The sequence below is a fragment of the Ictalurus furcatus genome, chromosome 27, assembly GCF_023375685.1.
Source record: "Ictalurus furcatus strain D&B chromosome 27, Billie_1.0, whole genome shotgun sequence".
Classification (NCBI taxonomy): Eukaryota; Metazoa; Chordata; class Actinopteri; order Siluriformes; family Ictaluridae; genus Ictalurus; species Ictalurus furcatus.
Genome location: NC_071281.1, coordinates 8,829,920 through 8,855,072, shown reverse-complemented (window position 1 = coordinate 8,855,072; position 25,153 = coordinate 8,829,920). Strand labels below are relative to the sequence as shown.

The 25,153-nt window shown below is 40.1% G+C and overlaps 1 protein-coding gene across 1 annotated transcript in view; it reads right to left on the bottom strand.

Annotated features, from left to right (window-relative positions):
- The window catches only part of iqgap1 (IQ motif containing GTPase activating protein 1), a 47,707-nt gene that overhangs the window by 16,761 nt on the left and 5,793 nt on the right, over positions 1–25,153 (bottom strand). The window contains exons 3-15 of the mRNA XM_053616680.1: positions 10,773–10,929; positions 10,587–10,664; positions 9,171–9,247; positions 7,597–7,664; positions 6,820–6,933; positions 6,112–6,290; positions 5,920–6,007; positions 5,669–5,832; positions 5,393–5,477; positions 4,935–5,098; positions 4,687–4,847; positions 3,189–3,313; positions 2,932–3,095 (exon numbers count right to left, since the gene is read on the bottom strand). Of these exons, the coding sequence (XP_053472655.1) occupies positions 2,932–3,095; positions 3,189–3,313; positions 4,687–4,847; positions 4,935–5,098; positions 5,393–5,477; positions 5,669–5,832; positions 5,920–6,007; positions 6,112–6,290; positions 6,820–6,933; positions 7,597–7,664; positions 9,171–9,247; positions 10,587–10,664; positions 10,773–10,929 (1,624 nt within the window). The remainder of the gene's footprint in view (positions 1–2,931; positions 3,096–3,188; positions 3,314–4,686; positions 4,848–4,934; positions 5,099–5,392; positions 5,478–5,668; positions 5,833–5,919; positions 6,008–6,111; positions 6,291–6,819; positions 6,934–7,596; positions 7,665–9,170; positions 9,248–10,586; positions 10,665–10,772; positions 10,930–25,153) is intronic.

Genomic DNA, 25,153 nt, shown 5'->3' with positions numbered 1-25,153 from the left:
CTTTTTTTTTTTTTTTTATAATGATACAGACCGCCAATCATAATTACGGAAGTGAAACAGGGTGGGACAAAATGGCAGAGATTGCATTTCAGTCTCTTCAGGTCCCATCACAGCATGAAGTCATAACAATAAAGGGGGTTACTTTATTCCTGTGTTAACGTCTATAAATATATTCCTATTAAACGTGACGAGCTAGTTTCTTCACAGTGGTACCACATGATAGCACTATTGTGACTCCCTTGTCTAAATGTATATTTGACAGCACCTAAATAAACTATTAACACTTTCATAAGCAACTGACGTTCATGTGACATTTCTAATTTTACCCCAGAATTTGCAACAGTCTGGTTTCCACCTGCAGCAGCGTTTGAATAAAGCTCTTCCCTCGCCTCAGCTGCACAGCACATGACTTTGCAGAAGTTAAAGGAGGGAAAAAAAAAAAAAAAAAAAAAAAAAAAAAAAAAAAGAGAAAAAAACAAACAAGCAGAAACTTCCTTCCATAACCACTTCCTATGTCACAAGAACATCTGGAGGGCTCGAGGTAAAGATCACACCCAGGAATCTCCAGTCAGAAAATGCTCAGAGCTTAAAAATGCACAGTCTGATTCTGCCAGTGTGGCGCAGCAGAGTTTTGTCCTTTTAAGGCAGCGACGCAGTCATCAGTCTGTTATTTCCTACTGTTGTGAAAACCATCGCATAAAGGAAGACTTTGTTTTCACTGCCATTTGAGTCCTGCTTGAGTCAGAAATTAGACATAGCAACAATTAAGCCTCAAACACACACAAGATATAAATCAGAGTTGAAAACACACAAAGGGCATGGAAAATAAGCAACAACGGGCTTTCCAACAGAGTTCAGCAAAAAAGTCAAGACGGCATAGACTCTAGCTTGTGCAAACGATCAGTCGCCATTCAGCGAGGTTGGAAAGTTTCTCACTGCACCCACAGATTGATGTCCCGTCCCCCGTCCCCCCCTCACTCCTACATCTGGATGACGTTAGTTAAGCACTGATGAGGATGTTGCTGATGAACTCTGCTGGCAAACATTTACCATGTTCTCAATTCTCACCTGCATGGACGGACTTTCACTTTCACCGAGTGAAACTTACGGTGACTTCATGTGTAAACAGAGGGGAAAGCTAACTATTTATAATGAAAAAGAAACTTCATCACCTAGGGATGATATTATATCCATACTGACATGTAACATTTTACATTTAATATTCTGATACTAGAGGATCCTTTCTCTAACGGCATTTATGAGTAATGGAAGACTTAAAGGTTAAAATCCGATGACAAAGTGAACAGGGGGTGAAGAGTAGAGAGCATGAGACAATGAATGTTAATGATGTCATCTGTCTGAAGTCATGGGTAAATGTGTCATATGAAAGGTGGAGTTAATGATGGAACCACACTTTACACAGCCCCTTCTCTGAGAAGACTAAAAGGAATGAAATCAGGAGTCTGATTTCACCTGGCTTTAAACCAGTATATCACACGATTTTATTTACATGAGATCTGATCAAAGTCACAGATTTGAGACTAATAATCAGGATATTTAGTGCAGGTGTACCAGTAATCTGCTATATTTCAAGTTTCTACATCCATGAGCAAATGTAACCAATTAGAGGATATACATGAAGCTGTCCAAGTAAAAAAGGAACAGCTCAAAGGGTAAATTACAACCATAAAACATCACTAATAAATAATTGCCATGGAAGTGACTCAAGATCTGATGTTAGTTAGCAGCCAGTAACCTCAAGTCTGTTTTGTTTTCAACCAAACAGAAATTTGCAAAAGCAGACCACGCCTTCATATAAACAACATGGGTGATTGCGGAACTATAAAAAGTAGGGAGAACTTTGGCTGGAGTTCCGGGCGGCTTCTTCTTTGCACTAGATATTCAGAGATACAGACTCTAGGGTAGGGAAGAGACGGGGAGGCGTAGTGCTCTCTCGCTCTCACACACACACACACACACACACACACACACACACACACACACACACACACACACAAAATGTGCTTTTTAAAAAAAACATGTTTAATATATATTTTTTAAAATAAAGTTTTAAACACAATTCCCTGGAAAATTTTCTACAATCGTCTTCTTTCATCAATTCTTTAATAAAGTAAACAATTTTTTTGTTGTTTTTTTGGGCCAACGCCACACTAAATTCTCACCTGCCCTTCCAAAGGTAATTTTCTTCATACCTCAAACACATACTGTATGCTGATAAAATGCCAAACACCTTTAAATTACCAATTGTGTTCATTGCACAGCTGATTTACATTTAGTGACACCTACAAAACTCCATAAAAAGGAAAATCTTACAGAATAATGCAGCTCAGCCACTGCAGCGCACCCGCTTACACAGACGCAAACTAATTCTTCTTCCTTTTATAGGGCGCCATTTATTTTTTTTCCCCCTAACTGAATGGCAAGGTTTATGTATTAATTTATGGATTTATTTTGGATCGCTTCCTTTCAACTCATTAATATGAAATGAGGAGTTTCAGAAAATGTTCATTAAATCCTTGTGTGTAAATAAAACAAATGAGCCGTATGTAAAATTGCAGAAAATCTGATCCATCGAGGTTCACATTAGTCAGTCTCCTTTAAGTAAATTTACACAAATACGACCGTTTTTCTGAACTAACTTGAATTTCATTATTAGCTCATTTCTTGTGTAAAATGCACCTGTGAACAATTTACGAATACATTCATTCATATGTGGTTTGATAACTAAGGCACATTGTCTGATTCATTCAGTCCTGGACTTTTACGTTAGTTTTTATTATATAATTAATACAATATTTTTTACCCTTCAAAAGAGACCGTGGAATGAAGATGGAGTGACTTGGGCCTTCTGGTAAGATTGGGCAATTCAGACATTATAATGCATGTAAAGGAAAAACTAAAAGGACATACGTGAGCTTTCTCTCTCCGCGCCTCCAGGAGTTTGTCGAAATAATGCTGAGCTATTGACTGATCCACGTCGGTCAGCTTGGCTGCAGGTTGCTGCAGGGCCTCCAGAGTCTTCTTTGGGTCTCCTTCATCGAGAGCCTCATTGATCAGACCAATAGCAGCGATTCCTGAGGACATGACACATCAGACGATTGTGAAAGATCAGGACTAATGATGTTACCTGATCAGCTCGTGGACTGTAGCTTGTGTGTGTGACTCACTCTCGTGCTCCTCTTGAATAGTGCTGTTGACCTGATCCACACACGCCTGGATGTCGTTCCACGTCAGATAGTCGCTGCTTTCTTCTCGCGCTGCGGCCTTCAGGCGCAACAACTCGTCGATGTACCTGAATACAAAAACGAAAAGCCGTATCAACAAAAACATGAAGATGCCAACATACTGACCAGGCAAATACTCCAAATCCAAAAGATCAGAGGTCATCTCTTTATATTCTGCTATTCTTTCACTCTGTTTGTATGAGTGTGGCATTAATATGTTCCTGACAAACCTGTTTTCAAGTCAGACAGAGGTAGACAATGCTTGAATAAGAATTTGAGGAAAATGTACAGGTCCTTCCTTAACTATTTACCCCCTTGAAGTTTTCCATAGTTTATAGTTTTACAACTTGGAACTGAAATGAACTTCAGGATTACAGGTTATGAATGTAACAACAACAACAACAACAACAACAACGATTCAATATAGTTTGTAAAAGTTATGACTGCAAAGATATTCACCCGATATAATTAATACTTATTCTTATCCTCCAGGAGTATAAACAGTACTTAGGTGAATGTGTGAACAATGCATCAAGTATAACCTGCATAAGTGCCCAAACAACCTTGTTTATTTATTTGCCTGAAGCAGTGTTATGACGAGCAAGTTCATGAATTTTTTAATACTACCATAATTGTATAGAACATAAATATGGAAAATATAACCACGGCTTTTCCATTCCGCTTACAGATGTTGGATGTCAGGTCTATTCAAAAGGGAACGGTTTGGAGAAGAGATTTCTGGGAGTTGATTCGAGTACCAGACAAATGCGCTTCTCATGTTAGGTATATGAACACACTTAGGTAAACTACATAATAATAATAATAATAATAATAATAATAATAATAAATTAGTTTATCAAGCAGTAGTATCCTTTTTAAGCAACAAAGCAATGCTGTGTAGATTACAGCTGCACCCGTGCAAAACACCTCGGTCTTTGTGTGGTATGCATATTTTTATTCAAACAAGACCTGATGCTCATGGCAGTATGAAACATTCTCACTACATGGTGTGTGCAATATCAAAATAGCAAATCTTTTCCATCTGCCTGAATAACTTCTCATGGCTAAACAGGAAATCAAATAAAACGTCACTGTTGTTGCTTGTAAGAATAAAATGGTGGTGTTTTTTCCTGGGGGTTTTTTGTAAAGCAGATGAACTTTACAAAGAGTATTCGTGTTCAGATCACAAATCCTCTCAACAACCAAGAAATGCGTATTAATACTAGCATTAATACGAGCGTTCATGTTCTTCGTAGCAGAATACTGATTAGGATTTAACCTGGATCATTTATGGAAGGAATCTAAGGAAGGCAGGTGAGAAATTACACTGTCTCTTATTATACATTAAATTTTTCTACCTGTAAAAAAAAAATAAAAATGAGCATGAAGTTGCGAGGCTGTTACTGAGTGATTTCTGCAGCAGACTGGCTGTGCGTCTCACCTTTGTGCATACTCTCCCTCCACGTTGCTGAGGCCTGTAACGGTGCTGCTCAGCTGTTTCCACACGGCACCTCGGTCTCCCACATCCAGAGCCTCGTTTATCAGAACCACCGACGACAGCATCTCTACCGCAACCAGCAGTTCCGGGTGCGTGAGTGAACCCTGATCAACCAGACGCACACCTTAGTCAGGACAACAGAACTCGATCTGATTTTAAGTACGTGCGCACGAGTGCGTGCATGTTCTGACCTCTGGGCTTTGCTGCTGCAGGCTGAAGAGTTCTCTCTGGTAGAGCTCAGCGGCTCTGGGGTAGACGGCTGGGAGCTGAGCGTCTGGATTCATCAGCTCGTTCACCGTGTCCTCAGGAACACCTTTCCTGATGGCCGCATTTATCCGCTCTAGGGCCTGAAGCACTGAGAAAGACACACGTTCGGTCACTCTAAAGTAAAACGGTTCCACGATTCAAATACAAAACACATCAGTATTACGGTTTAGACCCGCAAAACTTAAAACACCATGTCCAAAATTTCCCAAGTCGATTTTCAAATCACGATTTCGATTGATCTGCCACTGTAGTGACAAACACACTTTGGTTATCTAGACACTTAAATCACATCTGCCAAAAAAAGGACATATTTCATACACCCAAAGATACATTTTTTTTTAAATTAAGGTGACTTGAAGTGCTATGAAAAAAAGGTTCCTACTTCTCTGATAGCTATCTGCAACGGTATTGGCTGCATCCACGCCGTTCTGCAGCTCTTCTTTGGTCAGCAATTCTCCTGGGGCGCTCTGGGTCGACAGTAAGCAAAATATTACTTATACCCATACACACACACACACACACACACACACACACACACACACATATATATAAAAATATAAAAACCACACATTATATATTATATTACATTACATTGTGTGTGTGTGCTTGTTATAAAGAAACAAGCACAAACAACTGAGCTCTATTTTTCCTCCATTACCTGCTCCTTAGCTTCTCGGTCTGCCGCCAGCTGTTTGAGGTACCATCCTTTGTTCTTTGACTTGAGGGACTGCAGACCCAACACTGGGGACGAAAGCACCTTGTAGAGCTTGTCCTCATCGGCACTGTATAGTGCTTGATCCACTGAAGTCAGGGAATTAGACACTGTAACAGAAGAGAAGGGTGACATCAGCAATCCATCCTGTTAAGTCGAATAATAAGTGAATAAATTCAGATTCGCACGGAACTTACAGTTAACTTTGTTGACATTGCCCTGAATTTCAGCCTGGGTGAGCAGCTCCTCATAGACGTCCCGTTCTGCTTCCACGTTCTCCCCGATCTACAGCGGACACAGAGCTTAGGGCTTTTGCAATGACAGGACCAACGGATTAAGAAGATTGCTACTTTCACGTTATGTGATTGGTTAAGATGCACATCTCGTACCCTCTTCCTGGAATTGGCCACTTTCTCAGCTTTGGCCTGGAACAGCGTGTCTTGGTAGTGCTGGGCGGCACTCTCGTCCAGGTTAAGCAGCATGGCATTGGGGTTCCTCATGGCTGCCATTGTGCCTGCAGGGTCTCCATGTTCGATGGCATCATTGATGGCGATCACTGCAGCGTGCACTGAGTCAAAGCAACAACAAAAACATTCAGCAGCATTTCTTAACCGAGCGCTTTGTTAACTTCCTGGCATTAAAAACGTGTGGGAAAGCATTAATCAACCTTCACATGGTAATGAGTCAACACTTTGAGAAATCATCTTTTTCCTCATCTTCTTCTTCTTATTATTATTATATTCTGAACAGCTTTTGGATGCTCGCAGTTGTAATATCCATCTGCACATTCTTCCTAAAATATCTGTTGTGATTTTGCCAGATGTCAAAGATTGGCCAAGCAGATATGTCAAGATGAATGGGAACACAGTGCCTCCTTTAAATCAGGTCTGGGGACTAATCATGGCGTCATGGCAAAACTTCACCATCTTACATTTGTCTGTAGCTTTTGGGTTGTTGTTTTGCTGCTTGTAAATCAATGCTAAAATAGAGATACATTTACTTTTCTTTCATTAATTCGAACTTTTGAATTCAACTGTATCTATACTTGATCATCGTTAGATCGTAGCACATAAGTAGAACATGTAAATAATGCTCACAAGCTGCCTCATCAACAGACAACTCGTTAGCCAGGATCCCGCCAATCTTGCTAAAAGCTGGCATCTGAATGTTGTACTTCTCCAGCTCGATCTTCATGTTGTTAATCTCCTCCTCTGAAAGACAAAGATTAAGCATATATTAGGTCAAATGTAATAGTGCCAGACAAAAACAGGCACTATATGAGCGATTTTTAACCATAAATTTCATGTTTACAAAATGCCATGTATCATATCTGAGCTTCACTTGAACCCATTTCCACCAACAAGGTGCAGGTGCTGATCTTAGGACAGGATTTTTAAAGTTACTTTTGAACTGGTTTGGACTTTTCTACCAGGAAAGGAGTCTCGAAAGCAAAATGCTGCTGATCTGAAACCAAGAACCTGCAAGCCGACAGCCAAGACGACAACTTATAACTCAAACTGCTGGCTGCAGCCACAATTTGTTTAAATATCCTTTACTAATGCTAATTTTTCCTGGTTCCCTGAACGGCACCAACGGCGAAATCACGGTAGTGGAAAAGGGGGCGTGTAAACATATTGGATGGGTTTTTTTTTCCCTGGTAGTGAGGGCTGGACATTGTTCTCAGCATGTGTGTTAAATCATGATTCCCTGCCATGAGCTTGGCAGCCTGAGCAGGTTGGCTAAAGTGACAGGAAAAGCTCACACAATCACTAATGGCTTATACACTCCTAAATTCCACAGGAGTTCTTGAGCCTTCCTGTTGCTTATGGAAAACAACTTCAGCGGGTTGCTGAAGCGCAGTGGGGGTCACTCACCTGTGAAGGCCACTTTGCCGTACAGGTCTGTGATCTGCGGGGCTAAGCCAAGCTTGAACAGGTACAGGCTGCAAAGAAATAAGAAAAGGGAGAATTACAGGAAAAAGCTCGGTTTGATTTCTGAAAGCGCTCGACAGGAATTAATCACCGTAAGCAGCGATGCATGGCTTTCGAAACCTTCTCACAAACATGTTTGTGCAATAGACATGCTGCTTTCCTGTTACACATGGGGCTGTTAAAAACAACTACAGCGAGATGCAGAGCTCTTCCAAACACAAACCCCCTTGCCTTTCAGCCCTCAGCAGACCCTGGCCAACCTCTCGCCCCCCACCACACTGTGCGATTTCCTGCTTTTGCAGGCTAAGATTTATGGCCTGTGGGCTGTGTATCCACTCAGCGCAGGACTGGAATGAACTGTTAAAACACTGTGCTTGCACCAGCTTTTCCACTGGAAACCGCTATTAAACGTACAACACGTACTAACCATCTCCTGATCAGTCAAGCTTGCATTCTAACGGCACGTTCACGTCGCAGCAACGTGAACACTTCCTTCGCCAAACAGTCCGAGTTGGATCGGACTCCGCCCTAAATTTAGATCTATTATTGTGCAGATTTGCAAAGCAAAGTGGAATAGAATTTTTACCCAGTGTTCATCTGTGCATGTACGTATGACCAAAATCATGTCTCACTGCAGTGCATGTAAAGGTGAGCGCAATATATACTCACTGGCTACTTTAATAGGAACACCGGTACACCTGATAATTCATAATTATCATACCGCAAATAATGTGACAAAAAATAAATACATAAATCAAATAAACCATGCAGATGCAGGTCAAGAGATTCAGTTAATGACATCAGAACGGGGGGAAAAAGCTCAGGGACTCTGATAATGGCATGGTGGTGGTTGTCAGATGGGTTGCTTTAAGTATTTCAGAAACTGCTGGGATTTTCATGTACAACAGTCTCTAGTTTACACAGAATGGTGCGAAAAGCAAGACGCATCCAATGAGTGGCAGTTCTGAGGATGGAAACACCTGTTGATGAGAGAGGTCTGAGGGGAATAGCCAGACTGGTTCTAGTTACCAACTCAAATAAACACTCTTTACAGCTACGGTGAGCAGAAAAGCATCTCAGAATGCACAACACAGTAAACCTTGAAGCGGCTGGGGTACAACAGCAACAGAGCACATCAGGAACAGGAATCTGAAGCTAAAGTGGGCACAGACTCTGGAATCAGAAACTGGATCATTTCAATTCGGGAAAAACCTTCAATCTATAACTTTCCAGGTTCGGTGAACTTCCTACCGGATGTTTTTGTATTTCGCACCATTTTGCGTAAACTCAAGAGACTGTTGTGTGTGAAAATCCCAGCATCAATCCAGCCCACCTGGCACTGCATATAATGTCAAATCTATTCTCGTTTCTATGCAAGTGATGAATAAGGGGCCAGTGACTTGATTTCATAAGAAACGCAACTTATGCGCAACACTCCCTGAACCAGTTTTAAAACAAGCATTAAATGTAAAACACATACACGGAAAATGGATTCAGCGTGGGAACTTGTGGTGTACCTGAGTGCATGGATGCAGTAGATGCAGCGTGGCATGTTCTTCCTGTCGTAGATATCTGTGGTCTCAGGATAGAAGATCTAAGGAGGGGGAGGGGAGACAGGAGAGCCTGGGAGTGAGCACTTCAGTGAGCTTACACGGAGAGCTCTCTATTGTCATGACACAAACGCTGAGCTAGTAGGCAAGCTATATCATGTTCTAGACGGCTCTGAGGGCTGATATTCAGTCTATGAAGGGATGTTAGTTACTGAACTGTGACTGGGTGCTTCACCTAAAACATAAATGTAACATCTGTAGTATAGACATATGCATGAGGTATGTGTTTGTACATGTTTTATATAGCATATACTACAGTTCAAAAGTTTAGACACACTCATTCTCCACATTTTATAATAATAATAATAATAATAATAATAATATCAAAATTCTGGAGTAACACAAATGGAACTATGGGAATTATGTTGTGATAAAAAATCCAAAATAAATCTAAATAATTTAATAATTTTGAAGCATCTTCAAAGTAGACACCCTTTTTGCCTAGAATTTCCAGAAATGTATTCTTGCCATTTTCTCGACCGATTTCTTGAGGAATTTCCCCGAGATGCTTTTTAAACAGTATTAAAGGAGTTTCCTCCTACGCTGGACTCTTATTGGCTGCTTTTCCGAATATTTCAGTCCAAGTCAATCGTTTAAAGAAATATTTTTTTTGTAAATAAAATGTTTACTAATGAAAGAAATGAATATGTTGGCACAATTACATTTTTGTCTACGACACCGATTTCAAACATTTAATCATACACCTTCAGATCAAAAGATTTTTAAGATCATGAGAAACATTTCAGTCAAGTCTCTCCAAACTTTTGACTGGTAGTGTATATATATATCCCACTCCTGGAGCTGGGTCTTGCTCTACAGTAGTAGCTGCTTAGCTCATTCACAGCAAACATGGTTCATCAGTGCATCTTTGACAGTGCACACTATTCCCTTTTCCTATTCCCCATCCCCTGGGAAGCAATTTATTAAATTTTGAAGAGGGGGACTTTGTACAAGGTTTTGATTGTGGGACAGGGACTTCTCAGAGGAATGTTTAGGCAACTTGGGGCTTTTTAATGCTCCGATAATGGAATACGTTGCTTCCTCAGACTCGGCGAGACCACAATTCCATCTTTATACAATATATCTGGGTTTTTTCCCTCATCAGTAAAATAATATTGCTGCCATTAATCTTTTTGCTGCTCTGTAGTTAGCTACTTTGCCAAGCTACGGTCAGGTTTGTTTAGATTCGGCAGCAGCGTGGCATTTCTTGAACACTACTGGCTGTTGTGCAAGTCAGTTAAGCAATTCAACACAACGTTTCATTGGGATGATAAGCATTTCCCATCAGCCTCTTTCCCCACAGACATCATCCACACTTCTTACCTTGGGAAGGCCTTTATCAGCCATAGCGTTCAGCCACTGGATCACATTGTCTGTGTGTCTGAAGTGGAGCCCAGTTGCCTACAAGCAGTGAATGAAAGAAGGGGGGGGGGGGGGGTTATGAATTCCTCAAGTGTGATATAATCAGTATGCTGTCACCTTCATGAATTTTTTTTGCTCTGCTTTCACCTTGTAGCGTGTCTGTTCACGGTCATAGATCCTCTTCAAGGAGACGACATGTGGGGCGAAAAAGTTGCCGAGCTTTGCCAGGTAGACGCCATTTCGCAGGCCTTCCTCCAGTTCGGTGGTGGGGGGAAGCTCCTCGTCCAAACAGGCCTCCATCCAGCTGTGTGCACACACCCACACAAACACAAAAACAGGTTAAGAGTGAAAATTGGGACTGATGCCAATAATACGAGTCACTGTGTTAAAATAATTATTTAAATAACAGGATTGAAAGCTTAAGGCTTTAACGGTCAGCTCTGAGTGTGGGAAATACAATATAAACACTGTGCTGGTTTGTAATCATCGGCTTACATTAACGCGTTTGTAACATGTGGTGATGTGGTGACTAACTGATGCTTTTAGCAACATTAACATTTTATGTATTTCAAGACATATGTACGTTGAAACGCTTCTGTCGAGACGTACTGTTATGACGGAGAAAGGCAAAAATATTTGATGACCTCAATATAACCCTACACACACACCAAAACTCATCCACATACTTTCATTATCTAAACAATAACCTGTCGACAGCAAACAGCATTCTTCCAATATTACTGCAGTCTTATTTGTCTTGCGAGAGCCTGGATTCTCAGCTTTTATCTGTTTCCAAGGTGGGAAAATATGTCTGCCGTTACCTCACACTTCACCTGAGGTGTTCTCTGATCATATTATTTTACTGTGAAAATCTGAGAGCCCAGTAGTTTACTCTGAACTGGATCCCTGATTTTAGTATCCATCCCAAAGTTCATGGCGCTGTACTCAAATCAAATTTCCAAAATATATATTGCACATGAAATTTGCTCTTCTTTTGTCTTAAAACATGTCCTCAAACTTAAATTCACTTGCTTGCTCCTCAAGCTTGACTTTTTCACACACCAATTTCCTTCTAATCACTCTCGGGTTTTCAGCACAACACCGAGCCATATACGTATCAGAAGGGTTCAGACCGATGAAACGGTTACAGGTTCACAACAATTTTACAATATTGCACAAGTGCTGAAACCAAAGCCGAAGAACCCTCGAAACAACGTTTCTGCTAACTGGTAGAGAAAATGTACTGAAAATGTAAAAATGATTTCTTTGACACTAAGAATAAAGACATGAAGGTTATGTATGAACAGATGCATACTTTGGAAGGAATTTAAAGGAATACTCCAATGGTTTCTAGCATATATAAAAGTGTATGCAATTACCAAAACACAAACACACCCCAAAAAAGTGTTTGACAAACTCGAACCTCACTTGCTCTGCATTCTCACAGACTGGCAACAAGTCAGTTGTGCCACTTAAAGAGCACTAAATGCAGGTAGGAACTAAAAGTTATGAGTGGGGAACTAAAACATCAGACAGATTGGTCCAATAAGTAGATTGAATCAAGTGTTTGGATTTGCTTCATAATTAACTTTCATGGAATTGAGAAAAATCTCAGTTCAAATGTCACTTCTCACGTTGCTGCATGACCCACTTTCTCTTGAGATTCAGCTCATAGATAGATGTCCTGACATTTTCCTTTAGAATTCGCTGATAAACTTCAGAATTCATTGTTCCATCAATGAATGCCGCAAAACAGGCCAAACCATGACACTACCACCACCACCACGTTTCACAGGTGGGATAAGGTTCTTATGCTGGAATACAATGTTCTCCTTTCACCGAACATAACGCTTCTCATTTAAACCAAAAAGTTCCATTTTGGTCTCCTCCACTGACACAACTTGTTTTCCCCAATAGCCTTCTGGGTTGTCCATGTGATCTTTTGCAAACTGCAGATGGGCAGCAATGTTCTTTTTGGAGAGCAGTGGCTTTCTCTTTGCAATCCTGCCATGCACACCACTGTTATTCAGTGTTCTGATGGTGGACTCATGAACATTAACATCAGCCAACGTGAGAGAGGCCTTCAGTTGCTTAGAAGTTACCCCGAGTTCCTTTATGACCTTATGGACTATCACACGTCTTGCTCTTGGAGTGATCTTTGTTGGTCGACCACTCCTGAAGAGGGTAATAATGTCTTAGATTTCCTCCATTTGTACACAATCTGTGATTGTTGATTGGTGGAGTCCAAACTCTCACTTTCAAATTAACTGCTAATCTTAGCGGTTCAAATACTTTTGCCACACACAGATATTAAATATTTGATCGTTTACCTCAATAAATAACTGACAGTGTATAATATTTTTCACCGCATTTGTTCAATAGGGATCTCTTTGCACTTTGAGGACATGTGTGAAAATCTGATGTTTTAGGTCATACTTATTCAGAAATATAGAAAATTCTAAAAGGGTTCACAAACTTTCAAGCACCACTATAACAAACTTCCAATGAAAGGGAGTTTCAGGTTTGTTGTTTCTGTTACAGGGAAATAATATTACCGGCAGAAACTGCACGTTAGCTACAGATGTGGTGGGCAGATGCGAGTTCAAAAAGTTGCTGGAGAATTCCTTTAAGAAAGTCAAGACACGAACGTTAAAATAATCCATGTTCGCAAAATGTCAACTGTTTATCGTCAAGTTGCAACTTCTACTTTGGGCAAAACGATGCCGCTCTGTCTGTAAAAATGCTAACTATTTTCCAGAAGGGATCCTCTTCTCCTCCTCAGCACTAATGAATCTCACATGCACCAAGTTCAGAATAACTCCTCACCAGACTTTTGTACAGTAACTCCACAGGCTTGGCCAATCTTAGTCATCTGCTCCTAAATGCTTGAACTAGCAGATGGCAGCTGAAATGGCTTGAACGTACACACAACACAGTGTTAAATCAGGCCCTCCGCCCAGCGAGTCTCTATGCACCCTGCTCTCACACAGACTCCACATTCAGAAAGACAGCTCTCTGCTTTTCAGCTCCACTGGAAACAGTCGTCCTTTCACTCTCACACACTGACATTTACACACTAATAGATTTTTTTATTAAGGACACACCCGACTGGTCGCACACATACACACACACTAATTAGTCACTGCTGTGAGCATGGCTGGAGACCTTCAATGGTTTGAATCCAGCATGAAGACACGAAGACACGTGCCAGGAGCTACAACCAAGGCCGGGCCTGTTTCTAATTACTGTTTGTCTGCGAAGTTGAGTAGAAGAGAAATGATATCAGAGGAGACTCTCAGTACGTTTACATGGACAACAATAATCCGATATTAACCGGATTAAGACGATACTCAGATTAAGAAACCATCATGTAAACAGCAATTATTGATGGCCTTATTCTGACTAAAAAGTCATACTCGAAGTAATCACAAATCGAATTAATACCTGTGGAGTACTCCTGTTTTAGTCGCATTATTGACGTGTATTACAGACATGTACACACCTTAATCACACTATTAACGTCGTGTGAGTTTTCACCGCATTTTGCGACAGAACACGTACTCACACACACGGCAGTGCTCAACCGTTTTACGGCAAACAAGAGAGCACGGTTGCGTCCCAAACCACGTACTTACCTACTACAGTATATACATTAGGTGAAATACATGTATTTCAGCTACTACATAGCAGGTCAGTATGCGGTTTGGGACGCAGCCCATGGCTTCAAGCAGTCGTCTATTTGCACGTATAGCATGACAAATAATTAACCGCACTTGAAGCCTTCGTAAAATTAAAAGTGAAACACCCAAAACTGTATACGGTACCATAACGAAGACCAACTGTACGTCGATACGTGAAATTCTGGAGGGAAATTCGGACGGCGTGAGGATGTAATGACGTGTGCCGTTAATCGATCCATGTCCTAGAACATGTAAAACTGGTACATGAAGGGAATAGTCTAAAAGCAACTCATGTAAACAGCTTAATCAGAATATTGTTTTATTCAGAATAAGGTCAATAATTCGATTACTGCTGTCCGTGTAAACGTAGTCAGTGTTCAGGGCGGCTGTGAAACTGCATCTGGCGCATGGCTTCCTTTTTGTGTGCGGCAGGAAAGGATAAGATCACACTGTTCAGGGGTCAATCTAATAGCAAGAGGCAGAAGCATGGAGAGTGTCAGCGGAGGATTTCGCTTGATTCATTTTTGAGAAAGCAGAGAACGGAGATCAAACTCCATCAGCAACATTCAATATAATTTAGTGCTGCAGATCAGGAGTTAAGGGAATCGTTCTACCAAAAATGTTAAAAAAGATTAACTAAATTAACTACATTTGTGGGATTGGGAAAAATACCACCAAGGATTGTTTGCTGTCAGAAGTTTGCTTCAGCGTTCCCAGGATAACAAAGCTAACAAGTAAAGCAAAAGCGTCTGACCCTTTATTTTTGTATCGGAAAACATTGCTCCAAAAATATATTCTGCTATATTCATGAAACTACAGGGTGTCCCAAAAGTCCCCATACATAGGGACAGACACACACCCACACACTTTCTCTCCCGATAGCCTTTAAAACACCTTTGGTGAAAGAAGAACCTACCGAAATCATTCTCATGGCTCGATCGAGAAACTTTAAACAGGAAACATAGGAAGCACATCAAACATGACAGCGCTGCTAAACTTATTAACAAAAAAATTCATAAAGTCTGGAAGTGTTGCGGACCAACCGGGTCGTGAAAGTGCATGAACATCCACTGACGAAGACACAACCGACGTGGTGTCGGCAAACATAGTCCCCCATGCATGGAGACTTATGGGACACCCTGTATATATTCACAAATGTTACTTCTGTAGTAAATCCCTTTTGAGGCGAATGTGTGAAGCTTCCCTTACGTATTAGCCTTGTAGCACTAAGGAAAAACTAAAGAAGCAAACGTCACACAGACCCAAAAACGTTGACAATGTGAGATCACTGGAAAAATTTACAAATGTAATTCTTTTTTCCATGAAAGTCATTTTTGTCTGAACTATTTCTTTTAGAAATCTCACTGCACAAAAGCTGCACATCCCCCCCCCCCACACAGGTCTAGAGCATTCCATGGCTCCAGAGCACAAACAGTAATTTCCTGCCTTATATAAAGGACTTCAAAAGGCAATGGTCTATCTACTCACTCGACCAATCAGAGTGCAGCTCAAAGTCAGGGGTGGAGATGCAAGAGAAATTCGAATTACACTGAAAAGGTGAAGAAATGAAAAGGTACCTATACAAGTATAGAGCCTAATACAGTGTAAGGGATGGGTGTGTGTCTGTTCACACGAGTGAACACGTGAGGAGAAGCAAATCTGTGGCAAGAGTTATCTGACTACATTGAAATATCGAGGTGAAAGGCACACCTGTCCCTCTGTCTCTCCCTCGCAATCTTCTTCCTCAGTTTGTACTCGAGCTCGGCCATGATGAGGCAATGCTGAGGTTCGGCTAAAAGCTTTGCATTGTGTACCAGCGCTCGAGTGGAAATGGCTAGGTGAAAACCCTGACAATTCCCAAAGTGTTTTTCAGATTTCCCCATAGTAACGCTGTGCCAGACTGCAAGCCACACCCCAAAAATAAGCGGCATAAAGAGAGCACACAAACACAGGAGCTAGAGAGAAAAAGTCTGAGGCAGTCTTCCATCCATTACACTCCAGCAGTGAAATCCCAGCACTCCCTGTTCTTTCTGACTCATCTCTCACCATTATCCTGTGGCCAGGTTAGCCCTACTTCATATCTCATCATGTCTCAGTCAGCTTTCCTTCATACTTTCACCTGCTCTCGTTACCAGAAATTTCCTAAGAAGTATGTCACTTCTCTTAAGATGTTGCAGGTTAACATTTAGAAAGGAGAAGTTATTGTGTGAAACAAGAGTTTTGACTATGGAAGCAAAAGAAGACTACTAAATTCAGCATTAATGTCAAATAAGGAGGAAATGAATAATCAAAATAAACCTAAAGCGAAACCATGCACAAAAGTAAATCAGGCTTCTCTGATATTACCATATTTGCTATGCTACAGTACGAGCCAGCTAACTGACTTGCACTTGTGTATGGCCAACACACCACATAATCCAAGGATAATAATAGACAAGTTTCATAAATGTGTTAAAACCAAAATAAAACACACAGCTGTTGATATGGTAACGCTTTCTAAAAGGCAGTGTTTATTTAACATTTATGGAATGAGTCTCCAGTGCTCGTGCTTTGTAACAGTCAGAGAAAGATGCCGCTTTACGTTTACTGGCATGGGAAAGTTTACAGGACAGAGCACTCGGGCTTTTGTGGTTTCTCACTAACATGACATGCTTTTTTTTTTGCTGTATTAACCTCAAGAGAAACTGAGGGGGTGACTGTTTTTAGCTGCTATAGCGCAAGTGATGAGAACTAACTTTTTACTTAAATATTAACAACATTAAATGCAACTATAAAGGGGGGTTTAAAAAAAAAAAAGTTATTGTCAAATTGCTCTGGTATAAGAGGAATAAAACACTGACAGAACATTACCATGTTGCTGATTATTTTCCCACGACACCGTGTCCCATCATGTTTTATTCATTATTTATAGTCACAAAGTGTCATACTGTAGAATGTATTCTACTGCTTATCCTACACAGGGTCACAGAGAGTCTGGAGTCTATCCCAGGGGACTCGGGGCACAAGGCAGGGGGGAAACCCTGGATGGGGTGCCAACCTATCACAGGGCACAATCACCCACACAGGACAATTTGGCAATAAATATAATATAATGTAATATAATGTAATATAATGTATATAAAAATAATGTCTCTCACCACACACACGTGTATATATACACCCACATACACACAAACTGAGTCTCCCCCACCTCCCTCATTATTGTCCAGAAAATATGCTAACTGTTCTGCTCAATACACAATACAGATACTGTTTTTTCTCCCCCAAGATTGAGAACACAGCTGTGACCAGAGAGCTCACATAGATCAGTAACACAGCTGTGACCAGAGAGTACACTCTGGAGATGGAGCAAAAAGAGCTATTCATTATATCAGAAGTGACACTCTCTCACGCCTACACAATCTCATGCAGAAAACGAATGATAAACTAAACAGCAAGTTGACACTTGAGGCCAGGACAAGCAGGTCAACCCACAGCTAAATAAGTCCGCCTGAGATTCAGACATTCAGAAGGCCTTTCACTGCAGGCCAGAGAGAGAGAGAGAGAGAGAGGGAAAGAAAGAAAAGGGATGGAGGGATGAAGGGAGGGGGTAGACAAACATGAGGGCGTGTGCCCTTTCCTGCTCAAACAAGCGTGTGCTCCGGGGAATTGAATGTGCAAGCAGCAGAGCAGCAACGTTTCAGCCACAAAGCAGAGACAGCAGAGCTGCTGGTAAAAAATATGCTAGCAGGGCTAAGACGCGTCTCTCTCTCCCTCTCTTTTTTCACAGCAAAATGACATCAGAATCATTTTTGGCATCCTCTGTCATCTTGTTTGTTGCTTAACATCCTGAATAAGATTATTTACATCCTCAACACGTCATCGAGGAGGCGCATGAGAAACGATGAACATGAACAAGGTGGATTACATCATTTCTTTCATTCCCAAAATATAATTTTAGGAGAAACTAAACAAACCCGGTCCAATCAACATACATAAAAGGATAAATAACAAGCAAGAAGATTTACATTGCTTGGTTTGATACGTGGTTGGTTAACAGCAATAAATTTCATTTTCTGTTTATAAACTTTCTATCTAGAGGGCATTATGGACCTGAAACTAATCTAGCTGTCTAGCTATCCTCCAGTGAGTGAGTATTATGTACAGTATAGCTTATGCACACTAGGTTCTTGTTATTCCGATGATAAGACCTCAACATGCATTGCTCAACCCGTGTGTTATTAACAGATATCATCATCATCATCATCATCATCATCACCACCACCACTGAGAGGCATACCACTGCAGAAGCTCAACTTTCCTACAGGTGCAACAAAGACAGCCCATCACCGATATCATCTAAGATTACCAGTGATATTTTAGCTCAAAACCGGAAGGGTAAGTTTGGGAGTTTCGTTTTTTTTTTTTGCTGAGCTGCGCTGTTCCAACAGGCCCAAGCTTTCCACACTCCTTACTGCTGTGCATTGGCTTCAGTACCGCATCCAAGCAACCGAGAGGTAATATTAGATCATCCAAGCTTGAGGAAAGTCTCTATGAGCAATGTCTGCCATAATTATCATTAGGGTTTATGGTTTTAATATTCCAAGGAAAGACATTTTTCCAAAGATCGCAATGTTTACACAAGAAATAAATGGGACACCGTTATGCCAGAGGCAACAACGTGTGTGCTTAATACCTATCAAACAGCTAGTGTGCACTACAGTGTAGTTAAAGTACACATCCTCTGCATTGTCCTCCAGAGAGCTCCACTACTTTCAGCCTGCCACATCACATAACAGGAAACTATACGAAACTGGTTTTGTAATAAGAAGTAATGTCCTCAAAAGAGAAAAGAAGAAACAGGCTAGATAATACTAAGGTTCCCCTTTTATGATCTTGAATAAATTGTTGTATGAGAGATGAATTGCTCTCCTATCACAGCTCAGCTGTACCACGATAAACTTTTTTTCTTCAACGTTTCTTTGGTATTTTATCATTTCGGTGTACATACAAGAGACAAATGAAAGGAAAAACAACAACAAGAAAGTGTTTTAGTAAAGTGTCAGGCCACTACAAGTAATGTCAGTGCGTCTTAATTCTGATCGTGTTAAAGAGCGCTGTCTAGCACATCGCTCTAAAATCTCCCTTATGCGTTCAGATGGCTTCACACCTGGTGACTGAAGACCATAGCATGTGATGAACATTTTCATATTCATCAAACTATGTCATCCTGTAAAACCATGTCGCCCAGTCCACTCCCATCAGGACAGAAATGTTTCATCACAGGGTAAGAGGTGATCAGTCTGAAGAAACTTGTACTAATTTACACTGATGCTTGCCTCTATAGGACCTAGCTCATGGTAGCAAAATAAGTGCCTCCTACAGCAGAACACAACCAGTGGTTTTTCAGGTCAATTATCTGTTGAATAGACGTGTACACATTTTCCACAATCCAAAGTGCACTCGTTTTCTCTCTCTTCTCCGTTTCTCTCTCAAACTGAGGTATTAAGAGTTTTTTCAGTCAGAGATGTGCCATGTCTGTACAATAGAGCACAAACAAATACTCATGTCTTTCACTTGACGTTTTCAGAAAACCCATCGCAAAAAAAAAAAAAAAAAAAAACCATGAGAAACTGAGAACCTGTATGAAGACTATGTTTGTATATAAAAGAAAGCTGGCCCTCCCATAATCACTAAACATAGCTATAGTAAGTAATGCTGTAGGTAAGAACTTGGTATTTAACTCTAAGTGAAGACTACCATTATAAATTTAGACGCATTGTACGAGTGGAATTCTTCATTTTGAAAGGCCACACCTCATACCACACCTCACTCTTTACCTGAACACCAGTGGGCTTTAAAAAAAAAAAAAAAAAAATAACGAAAACACCACAATACACATACATAAGATTATATAACGACGCTCCCCCACCCCCCCTTTCCATTTCCCAGCCTCTGCACACGGCACTGTTTTTAACTCTTACAGAAACCTGCAATTTAAAGCAAACAAAATGAAAGGTCTTGTGCAATATCATTACTAGTGGGTGGCCCGATTGCCGAGACCACACGTCGCATGCCAAACTACCCACCAAACCACCCAACAGACTTCTCGATATGATTTACACTTAGAGGATGTTGACAGATATACTCGAGCGCAGTTTCAACAGTATCGAAACATGAGTGGCACAAGTGGAGTGGCATAGTAAAGCCAAGTTAACTAAGGTAAAGTTGAACAAAATATCCTCATTAAGTCTGCATTTCAGGCACCAAATTTAAATATAGCATCACATTTAAATATAGTTTCATTCTTATTAGCAACAATCCTATAATCCTGTAAAATAAATAAATAAAAACACAGAAACTTGGATAAGATTTTCACTCAGTGTTCCAATTTGAGAAATCATTTAAGGTAGTATGTACATGTATATATTTTATACCACAGCGCTGTTGAAGTCTCGATTCTATAATAGCATGGCTCGGCCAGTAACAGTTTATATGTTAAAGAGCACCTATTATGGTTTTGAAGCGTGCCTAATTTTGATTTAAAAGTCTCATACAATAGATTTACATGTGTCCAAGGTGAAAAAACACTTCAACGTGCTCATAATTTCAATTGCCGTATTACCTTTTTTCACCCCAGGGTCACAAACGACTCGTTAAATGATCCGTTCTAAAGGATTCGTTCTAAACTCCTCCTTTCAGAGAGCATAGTCTGCTCCGATTGGTCAGATGTCCCAGTCTGTTGTGATTGGTCTACTGCTGTCGGCACGTGTCAAAAAGGAAACACCCACTACCATAACGAGTTTCAGCTCCATCTGTTGGGTTTTTGTTGCCAAATTACATAGGTTTGTACAGGAAGTAAGTCTGAACTTACTAACGACTCGTTTCAGCTGTTCAGAATCGGTTCCTTCTTTTGGAATCTTTGAAATTTTGCAGATGTTTGTACATTCACAAACAGCTCAATCGCACACTACATGAAAGGTAATATTTGAAAAACCATAATAGGTGCACTTTAATGCACTCATTCCAATACGTTACCATTTTTCTCTAGTACCAGCTCACGCACAGGGACTGGCAGATGCTCCACGTAATCAAAGACTCATAGTAAACATTTTGGTTCGATGGTGAAGCTTTCTGCAAGATGAGGTTTAACATTTATGGAAGGAGGCTCCAGTGTCAGAGCAGTCGGTAAAAGGTACATTCACACGTACAGCGATTTGAAAGTTGCCAGTCGCTGTACTATGAAGTCGCCAGTATCGTAGGTGGTTCTACTACTGGTTGCCAAACTAACATTTATCAGTGAGTGGCACAACTAGCGTTCCACATTTGACAACAACAGAGTTTTCTTGCTGTTAAAATGAAACATTCTGGAGGAAGAGCATTTATATAGAGGGTACGCATTGACGTCACTTTCCTGCCGGAACACGTCCCCCGCAGCCGGACTGAGCGGCAAAACATCCAGCAAAATGGCTGGTTTTAATAGGAGAAGCTGCAAAAACATTGGTATAACTAACAATTATTAGCTTAAATTAAAGGCAGTTGGACTCAACAGTGACCCTTACAACTTGCCTAAGAACCTGTGGTCCAAGGACGTTGGCATGTGGCCAGAAATCAGTTTTCCTGACATTTATATATACCTGAAGCCTGAAGGCATACAAGAGCCTTGAGGCTTGAAACTAAAGTGACAAGAACACCAATAAAAATTCTGGCAGTATGTACAACTATTTTTATTTTATTATATAGTTTTATCTGGTAAAGCATAAGCTAGCTAGTCCTAGGTAGCCAACACTGCTTCCACGTACTAATGTTATACATTTGTGAAGGTAAAACACTGTCAGAGAATGAATGAGCCCCCATTATTCATCAGTGCAAATAGGCAGCGTTTAAAAAGAAATATGGAGCAAATTATTCATCATTGTACACCACATGCCAAAAGAACTTACACTTACACTGGTCCACTTAGTAAAAAAGGACTGAATGTTTTTTGGAAAAAGAGATAGCACCGAATTCTTGTTGAATCTGTTAGCACAGACGATCTCACAACAGCTTTTTCCCATTTTAGCTGTGTTATTTCTGTGTTTTCGCAGAACACTAATGCTGCCGCTCAGTCTTTTTGCCACTCAGTGGGCGTGACCGTGGCGAGTTCCGGCTACCGTGACGTCACATGCATACCCTAGATATAAAACTCATTCTACAAACCCGTTGTAGGTATGACAGTTTTTTGCTGCTATATACACAAGCGATACCAGGAACTAGCTTGCTTCACAGGCATTCAATTAAAAACTGATATTTGGTCAACTTTGGGGAAATTATTAACCACTGTATCTTTGACTTAATACAGCAGTTGCATTTATTAACTTTGTCTATCATTTAAAAAGGTGACTCTTGATGTAACGCAGGAACGTTAATTCCATTTTCAAGACTTAACATAAGCGATTGTAAAAGAAAGGAATTTTCTTAATAATTTAAAAATGATAAAGTGCAATATAATTGATTGAACAACAGTGACAAAGTAATGAACATTTCAGCTGTGATCTACTGGTATAAACCTTTACCAACAATGATCAATAGAAACAGAAATCAGAAAAATGATCATTACGGCATTCACCATCACGCCAGAGTCACATTAATACCAGCACATCTCTGTTGATTTTAACTCTCCTGTCAAATTGACCCATAATTTAACATGTCTGAAATACTGGTTAATCTCGCTTTGAAATTTTTTGACATTTCCTTATTTAGGATCATGAACTTATATGCAAATATTTCTTCTCATCATAAAAGGTTTACTGTTTTAAGCCGGTTGTGTGTATTTAAACTGTGGAAGTCATTTTGACCCATAACAATGTATGTAACTCCCCAAAATAATAGGAGGGTATTGAAACAACATTCATGTAGTATTTAAATGTTACCTTTATCAAGTAACCAGGGTTTCCCCTTTGAATGGCTCTGCCAACAACAATTTAAAAAAAAAAAAAAAAAAAAAAAAAAAAGACAGCACACAGAAAGAGAAATGATAACAAGGCAGATTGATTTGCATTACACAGCTAAATGATAACACTGTACAGACGTGTACAACAAATCACAAGGCAGACGTCAGACTAGTACTAGAGATTCCACACCTATTTAAGGACTCTGTTTACAGCGAGCAAAGTGGCACCAAGGCATTTTCTGTCTCGTTCTTCAGCGCACCTGGAGGTGAATTCTCCACATACTAGCGTGCAGAGCATTACGCATGACCACATACTGTGTGCATTCCAGATTTCAGAGCCAAGCCTTAGTGGGAAAATTGACAGTCTTAAGAAGTCCTACTGTGCCGAAAGCAAAAAAAACAAAGCTACCAGTAGGGTGCTTACTGGGAGTTGTCGTGTTTGGATAAATTTATTGTTTATGGTTGTGATGTGAGAATGCATTCAAAAGCTTTTTTTAATCATAGCGAACCTAACCAATGTTTCAATATCACCATATCAATCAATGCCGTAGGTTCTTGATTTACTGAACAGAGGCGTTTTCACGGTGTGATAAGTTAGTCTAAAAATGTCAATCAAATCATGTATGAGAACGTGAACTACATGCTGGGAGTGGTAGCAGAAGTAGCAACATTTACGACAGGAGTGGATTATACAGCTACAGAAGTTGCTGTAATATGATTCAGTGGGAGTCCAAAGGAAGCAGTGGTGAAATTCTTGGGTAGTTAAAACCAGACACAAATTGAGTAAGAAACTTGGTTGAGTAAAAAATAAAAAATAAATTTAAAAAAAACCCTCTTCCCCGAAGAGGTAGTTGATCAACCGAGCCATGTTTTGTGTAGGGCTGAGTGATATAACGATATAATATCGATATCATGATAACTGATTACACAATACACTTTTCTGAGATATCGTTAGTATGAAGGTGTATTATTTAATTTTTTTATTAATGACAAATTAAATGGTACTGAATGGATGCAGCTGATTTGCCAATTTTAATTTTAAAAAAAAAACAAAAAAAAAACAAAACACAATCTTTGTCTTTGTAGGCATTAAGGAAAAGTATCATCAAACTCAGTTTAACACTGTTTATTTCGCTATCATTTTGCAGACAGTTTGTTAGCTAAATTACATATTTTAGAAATGTCCTCAAGTACCGTGATATGATATTTATGTCATGTCGCCCAGCCCTAGTTTTGTGTCTGACGTTTGCATCTTTACATTTTCACCGCAGCTACAAGCTTAATGTACTGTAGTTCACAAATAAGAGGTCTCTCTCACCCAAAACCATTTACAGAAGTATTTGCTCACACAAATAGCTCAAACCGCATCCAATAGTTACAGTAAGTAACATCGAGCAAACTTGCTGATGTGCTTTTCAGAAAAGATAAGCAAACTTCACCGTATGGCTGGATGCTGTAATGTGATAGAGGCAGCCATTTTGAAAAAATGGAATACCTTTCTATTTAAATTTGATTTGATTTATTTATTTTTTTGAATCTTTCTTAGCCATTTCATTTTCTAAGCCCCGTCCACTCAAAGTTTGAAGGGAGAATTATAGCAAAAAGATAATGTATAAAAAGTTTTAGGCATGTAATTACAGAAAAGATTTTGGGTCTCTCACAGCAATGATGTGTTTGCTACATTAGCCTCGAAGCCCTGGTGTAAAACTAAGAGACGGACTTCAAATTCCAAAGCATGTCTCGGTTGATCGACTACACGAGGCGCAAATGTACAATTGTGTAGATTTTCTTTTTCACCAAAACAATCCTTTAATTCCTGACATTATATAAATTCAAGTACAATTAGCAGAGGAATGAAGTGCATGCTATAATATGTACTTTCCCCCCCTTCTCATTCTTACACATTCACTACCTCCGACACTCAGACACCGGAACCA